Genomic DNA, 7,273 nt, shown 5'->3' with positions numbered 1-7,273 from the left:
GCGCTCAGGCGCGGGTGCAGGCGGCGCAGCACGGCGCGGCGGAACAGGATGTAGACCCAGGGGTCCAGGATCTGGTTCCACGTGGCCACGCGCAGGTAGATGAGCAGCTGGCGCTCGGTGGCCTGTGACAGCTGGCCCGCGGGGCTCATGGCCGGCGGCGTCCGCAGCACCGTGTGTCCGATGAAGACCTGCGGGGGGAGCCGCAATGGGTCAGGGTGGCGCCAGGCCCCGCCCCGCCCCGCAGGCCCCGCCCATCAACCACACCCACCGCAAGGCCACGCCCCCGCGCCGAGCGTGCCCCGCCCACATCCCGCCCACCACACTCTGGCCTTTCGAGCATGCTCCGCCCCCCGGCCATGTCCCACCCAGAACAGACCACGCCCACACCCCCTCGCTCCGCCCCAGCCACGCCCTCCGGGTCTTGACCACGCCCCCGGGCCCCAGCCTCAGGGATAAGGGTCTCAGGGCCTTTCCTGCCCTGGCTGGCTTTGAACCTCGATCCTCAGATCTCAGCCTCCTGAGTAGCTAGGACGACAGGCTTGAGCCCGGCTTCACTTGCTTTTTGAGTTTTTCTGTGCTGGTGGATGAACTACTCAGGAGCCACACCCCCAAGCCCAACGTTCGCACGCATTAAATACTTTATACTCCGTATTTGAACCCACTTCACTAAGTGTAAAATTGATACTTGCCCTTCAATAGAAGTGATTTAATAATTCAGAATACAACATGATTTTAAAAATAATTACAGACTAATGTACTTACTCGTTACGACTTCACAGAAACAGAGGACCAGATATCAGCGTGTAATTATACTACATAATAATGAAACGATTAGCTATGACACAATAAGGATAATTGGCAGGTGTGCTGAGGTTCTAGTATAATTTAAATTGGTCAAAGCCCAAGTCCTCCCCGCAGCCCACAGGGCCTGCACGGCTCGCCAGGCTCAGTCCTGCCCCGCTGCGTGCTCGGCCCGGGAGGTTCCTTTTTGTCAATCACAGAGCTTGAACTCTGGGCCTGGATGCTGTCCCTCAGCTCCTCAGCTCAAGGCGAGCACTCTACCACTTCAGCTACAGCATCACTTCCAGTTTTCTAGTGGTTTGTTGGAGATAAGAGTCTCACGGACTTTCCTGCCCGGGCTGGCTTTGAACTGTGATCCTCAGATCTCAGCCTCCTAAGTAGCTAGGATGACAGGTGTGAGCTACCTGAGCCTGGCTTAGGAGACTCTTTTGTGTTCTCTACATAAAAGAGGATCCCTCTCGACGTCCCTCAGTCCTCTTCTCCCTGCCCTCCCTGCAGTCCCCAGGCTCTTGAAATGCTCAGCCTGAGCTCTGCCCTGCTCCAAAACATGGAATCTGGGGTTCTGAAGGATCAACAGGAGTTCACCTGCTGGATAAGAAGTAGGTAGACACCCTAGTTAGAGTCACTGATTCAGTTCAGTGTTTTTCATTTTTGTGGTTGCTGGAGGTAAGCCCAGCAACCGTGGTAAATGGCCTCAGCCTCCTCCGCCCTCAGGTGGTCTCGGGAAACAGTCCCAATCACTAGGAGCGAGGTCACGCATCCACAACCACACAGTGCTGCTCCAGCCGCAGGGCTCAGCCCTGAGTCACCCTTCCCTGTCCTGCCTCTGCCACCTCTATGCTGTGCCCAGCAGCGGGCAGCCCCGAGGCTCTGTGAGCCCAGAGCTCTCCTGGAGCTCAGATTCCCCCCTGAAGCCCAGCATTTGGGGCTCACGCCTGTCATCCCATCAGCCAACCTCCTGCACAGAGATTCTGTGGTCCACCCAGCAGCTCTGGGCCCCAAGAGGCCTCAGGAAAACATCATCCACCATAAAATATATTCCTCCCATTTTGCTCAGCAGGCAAACTCCTATTCATTCTTCAGAACCCCAGCTTCAATGCCCTCTACTCCACCTCCTCCCCTTTTCCCTGGATGCCCACCCTGGACTTCTGGAACCCGCAGCCCACCTGCACTCACCAGCAAGGGCAGCCAGCACACGGAAGCCACCACCATGATACCCAAGAGCTGCACCATCATCTCCACCTCGCAGTCCCGGGGCCGCTGCTGGGCGGCCTCCCCGCCGTGGTAGACGCGACACAAGGTGGCCACGCTGACCGTGTTGAGCAGGAAGGACAGGGCCACCGAGAGGCCCCCGAGGCAGGCGAAGAGCAGGCCGAAGGCAGCGTCGCCCGGCCGGGCGGCCAGCGTGAGGAAGCACCAGGAGCCCGGGTACTGCACGGTGTAGCGGCCCAGGCCCAGCAAGGGGAGCAGCCCCAGGCCCAGGGCCAGCGCCCACACCAGGCCCACCGTGGCCCAGGCCCGGCGTGGCGAGGCCACCGCGGGCCTGGAGAAAGGCCGCGTGATGCCCAGGAAGCGCTCGGAGGCCATGGCCGCCCCCAGCAGCAGCGGGCACAGGCCGAAGAACACCATGGCGACGCCCATGAAGTGGCACAGGCGGCAGCCGGGGTCCCCGGCCCGCCAGTCCAGCAGGGCCGCGTGCTGAGACACCACGATGGCGCCCGTCACCAGCAGCCCCAGGAAGTCGGTGAGCACCAGGCCGCACAGGAAGGTGAGGAAGGGGGAGCGGGGGCACAGGCCGCCCTGGGGGGAGCTGGCCAGCACGCTCAGGGCCACCAGGTTCGAGGACAGCCCCACCACGCAGAAGGACGCCGGGAACCAGGGGGAGGCGATCAGACGCCTCTCCTCCAGCGTGAAGTTGAAGTTGATGGGGCGGAAACACGGGCCCAAACTGGCATTGGACCACATGGCTGCCTCCAGCCCGGCCGCCGCTGCGGCCGCCACACCAGGTGACAAGACAGGTCACCACCCCATGGGGGCTGCCAGGTCCGGCTGGGAACACCTGGAAGGCAGCAGAGAGAAGACCGGCTTGTCGTGTGTGCAACTGGCGGGAGGGGGCGAACTCCTACGCAGCCTTTAATGCCCCAGCTCCAGTGCCCCTTCTTGAGGAAGGATTTGTCTTCATCCCTCAACTGTTACTACGATTGCTAGTTGTATACTGTTGGAACTGTTAGTCCCTCCACCTCGCACTAAAGGGACAAAACACCAGGGCTGCCATGCCTGGGACCCCCTAGAAAGACACCAAGAAATATTTTTGTGGGTCTTACAGAAAAATCCAAAGACCCTAGCTTTGAACTCCAGCCCGGAGTCTGTGTGACTCCAGGCAAGTGGTTTCTCTTCTCTGAGCCTCAGTTTACCCCTTACTCACCCTCCACCTCCACAGCTGACTGCCTGATCTAAATTATAGTCATTGTCAATAACAATTGCAGTCTCTCACCCTGTCCAGGACAGGGGAGGGGGCTGCCAGCCGCAGGTCCCCGCGTCCGGCTTGTGTGCCCCCATTTCAGATGACACTCTTGCGGTCACTGTTGTTTTCCTTGTTTTGGGGGGGAGTCTGGGGGACTTAGGGGGGTATTTCCATCCTGCCTCCCATATGCCAGAACACTTCCATACTAATAAGCAAGGATCCCTGAAGTCCCAATTCCATTTTGGGAACAAAAACGCAGCTCATTTGCAGCCACAGCTTCCCCAGGGACAGGTTAGAGCGAGCGCTCGGACTGGGTGGGGCTGTGGGAAAACGCTGGGCAGACCGAGGGGGGGGGGTGATCGCAAAGCAGAGCCAGATGTGCCCTGATCAGATCAGCATGGCTGCAGCCCGGCGCTGGTGGTCCTGCCTGTCATCCCACCACTCAGGAGCCCGAGATCTGGACTGCGCTTCAAAGCCAGCCCAGGGCAGGAAAGTCCAGGAGACTTTTTTTTTTGAACTCTGGGCCTGGGCGTTGTCCCTCAGCTCTTCAGCTCAAGGTGAGCACTCTACCACTTGAGCCACAGCGCCACTTCCGGTTTTCTGGTAGTTCATTGGAGATAAGAGTCTCACAGACTTTTCTGTCCAGGCTGGCTTTGAACCGCGATCCTCAGATCTCAGCCTCCTGAGTAGCTAGGATTACAGGCATGAGCCACCAGCACTGGTAAGACTCTTACTTCCAATAAACCACCAGAAATCTGGAAGTGGTGCTGTGGCTCAAGTGGTAGAGCACTAGCCTGGAGTGAAAGAGCTCAGGGACAGCGCCCAGGCCCAGAGTTCCAGTCTTAGCCCTGGGTTCGATTCCTCAGTACCACATACACTGACAAAGCTGGAAGTGGCGCTGTAGCTCAAGTAGTAGAGTGCTAGGCTTGAGCAAAAGAAACTCAGGGACAGCGCCCCGGCCCTGAGTTCAAGCCCCAAGACCGTCACAAAAAAAAAGAAAAGAAAAAAGATTACAGGCATGAACCACCATGCAAGGCTATTAGTTGAGATGGGGTGGAGGGGAGGGTCTCACTAATTTTTTGCTTAGGCTGACCTAGAACAGTGATCCTCCTGGCCTCAGCATCCCAGCAGCGGGGATTATAGGTGTGTGCCACCACCTCCAGCCAACTTACTTCCTTTTGTAAAAAAAAAAAAATTAATTGGCTCTCTTGTTGTTACAGAGGTGATGTATAGAGGGATTACAACAACCTGAGTCAGGTAATGAGCACATTTCCTCTCGTACCTGCGTTTTCCGTTTCCTCCTGCTCTCCCAGCGCCTCCCTCCCGTCTCCACCCACCAGTTGTCTTCTTCATTTTCATCCGTGTCCAGTGAGTTCCACCGCTGCACCTTTCCCCCTTTTCCCGAGTCCTGCCCTCCCTCAAACCCTTCCGAAGACAGACACTGAATACACGAGGAAAAGTACACACACGCGTCTGTCTCTAGGGGTGTGTGTGTCCGTTTCCATATTTGGAGTGGGTTTTCAGTACGCACATCATTCTAGATAAAGTAGAAGCGGTGTGTAGCTATGGTGCCTTTTAGTTTCTCTCCTAAGACTAGCCTCTTGCTCTTGCTGTGTGGGTGTCTCTAGAATCCTGTATCATTGATCCGACCCTAGTGCGTTTTAGATCGAACTTGTGCCAATCAGAGGGAACAGGTGCCGTTTGCCTCTCTGAGTGAGGCTCACCTCACTCACTCAGCCTGATTTTTTCTGGGTCCGTCCATTTCCTCGCAAATGGCATTACGTGATGGTTTCTAATGGCGGTGTAGCACTGGTGCGTATATTGGCGTGTGCGTCCTAGGTCTTGTGGGGCCTCGGGGCTGCGTCCCCCTCCTGGCAGTTGTGAGTCCTGGTGGTCAGACCGGATTCTGAGTGGCCCCCTCTTGCTGGCCTTGGACTTGTCCTGGCTCACAGCCTCAGTTTCCCTTCTTGTACAGAGCGTCTAGCCCACAGGCCCTGAGCCAGGGCGGCCTTTTGGAGCAGATGGGAAGTGGGGGGAGTGGCTGCGGGCCTAGCTTTCCATCTGGGTAATTGGTGCCTTGGCTGGGCTCCTCACTATTGAGCCTTATAAATTATCCAGCCCCAGACAGAGGCCCTGAGCCTCCCCTCCTCTCCGCCCCCCCCAGAACAGCCTGGAGCCAAGGCGTCTGTCTCTGTGGGGCGCGATGGGGAGAAGGATGGACAGCCAGACAGCAAGAAGGCCAGGTGGAGCCAGTGCTAGGCCACACTGGCAAAGCCATAGATCTTGATCGGCGGAGGCCTTACTGGAGTCCAGCCTTGGCTCCCCCTGGGGACGGGGTTCTCCCTCCCTCCTCCTGCCCTCCCCTCCCCCCGCCAGCTGGTATGCACGGTTTCAGAAATTCCCCCGAAAAAGTGGGCCTGGGCCTGTGCCTACAGCCACAGCCCATACCATATGGGTCTCACAGGTCTGGCCTGGGGACACACACCCAGGATTCTTGCACACACACACACACACACACACACACACAAACACACACAAACACACACACACCCTCACCCTGTGTCTCGGGACAAAGCCATGACCCAGAGCTCCTCTTGGCCAGGGGGAGGCTGGAAACTGGCTCTCCTCTTTGGCCACGGCTGGCGGTTTCCAGTCTCCCCCTCCCTTGCCCCCCTCTGCCCAGCTTGGGTTCAGGTGATAGGAGCCGTTTCAAGTTCCCTAGGCTAGCAGGCCAGCGCCGGGGCGTGGGGTGGGCAGGGCCTCTGCCACAAGCTGTGTGGCCAGTGGAAGAATTGCTGTTCCTCTCTGTGCCCCCACCCCCCACAGGAGGTGTGTGTGGCCTGTGGCTTTCTGGGTTCAGGCTGGAAAAACTCAGAGTCCCCGGGGCGTCACTGAGCTGAGGTTTGGACGGGAGGGCCCTGCTTAGGGGACTCTTTTGGTTTCGGGGCTAGGCCTGGAGCTTGAACTCAGGGGGCCTGGGTGCTGTGCTGAGCTTTTTTTCTTTTCTTCTCAAGGCTGGTGCTCTACCACTTGAGCCACAGCTCCACTACCGGCTTTTTGCTGGGAAGCGTCTCACAGAGGTGTCTGCCCAGGCTGTTTGAACGGCCACCCCTGGCCCTGTGCTCCCAGGGAGCCTGGAAATCCGGGAATTCCAGGGGTAAGCCTCTGCTGGTTCTGAGGTCACCCACCCCCCACATCTGTCTCAGCCCCTGGCTTCCTCCTGGGGCCCAGGCCTGGGGCTGTCTCAGGAGGCTGCCCAGAGGTGGGGCGCACTGTGAGGGGAGTGGGGGGCTTTGGGCCAGTCTCATGTCCACCTGCCCCCTCCCTGGCCCTCCCTCCTGCCCTGCCTCCCCTCTGTCTGCGGTCTGGCAGCCCGGCCCCCCCTTGCCCGCACCCCAGGGGCCACGCTGGCCCCCCAGCGCCCGGGCCGTGTCCCCGGCCTGGGGTCCCCCCCCACGTGGCGGAGGCTGTCAGCGGAGGCCACCAGGTCGCGGCCCCGCAGACGCGCTCCCTTCGGGGGTGCGGCCCCCACCCCCGTGCCAAACCCCATTTCCGGGAGCTCTTTCCGTTTGCACACCGCGAGTCCTCCCCACCCCCGGCCCCAGCGAGGCGCGCGCAGGTGGGCGCCCCATAGCCTCCCCCAGTCCCGCCGAGCCTCAGTTTCCTCTTCTGCCCAGGCTCAGCCCCGGGGTCGGGGGGGGGGCAGGGCGCGGGACCGACCCGGGGCGGGGCGGGCGGGCGGGCTCGGGGGACACTGAGTCACGGCACGGGTCCCAGTCATCAGACCGTCCCCCCCCCGCCCCCGTACCCCGGACGGACACGCGGACCCCGGCCGACCCCCAGGGCGGCCCCGCCCCGCCCCGGGCCTCACCTGTGTCCCGGATGCCGCGGCGGAGATGGAGATGAGGCTCGGGAGAGACCGGCCCGGATTCCGTGGACCCCTCGGGAAACTGAGTCACGGCGGGGCAGGCCCGACGGAGGCAGAGCGCGGGACCGGGCCCCCACCGA

General features: G+C 60.2%; 1 protein-coding gene across 1 annotated transcript in view; it reads right to left on the bottom strand.

The window, feature by feature from the left end:
- Window positions 1–7,259, bottom strand: part of LOC105990264 (cactin-like) — a 27,489-nt gene extending 20,230 nt beyond the window's left edge. Inside the window, exons 1-3 of the mRNA XM_013022626.1 lie at window positions 7,137–7,259; window positions 1,978–2,860; window positions 3–188 (exon numbers count right to left, since the gene is read on the bottom strand). Coding sequence (XP_012878080.1) covers window positions 3–188; window positions 1,978–2,766 — 975 coding nt within the window. The 5' untranslated portion in view covers window positions 2,767–2,860; window positions 7,137–7,259. The remainder of the gene's footprint in view (window positions 1–2; window positions 189–1,977; window positions 2,861–7,136) is intronic.
- Window positions 7,260–7,273: the final 14 nt, after the last annotated feature.

The sequence above is a fragment of the Dipodomys ordii genome, unplaced genomic scaffold (assembly GCF_000151885.1).
Source record: "Dipodomys ordii isolate 6190 unplaced genomic scaffold, Dord_2.0 Scaffold64, whole genome shotgun sequence".
Classification (NCBI taxonomy): domain Eukaryota; kingdom Metazoa; phylum Chordata; class Mammalia; order Rodentia; family Heteromyidae; genus Dipodomys; species Dipodomys ordii.
The sequence above is the reverse complement of the archived record's forward strand: the minus strand, read 5'-3'. Positions and strand labels throughout refer to the sequence as shown.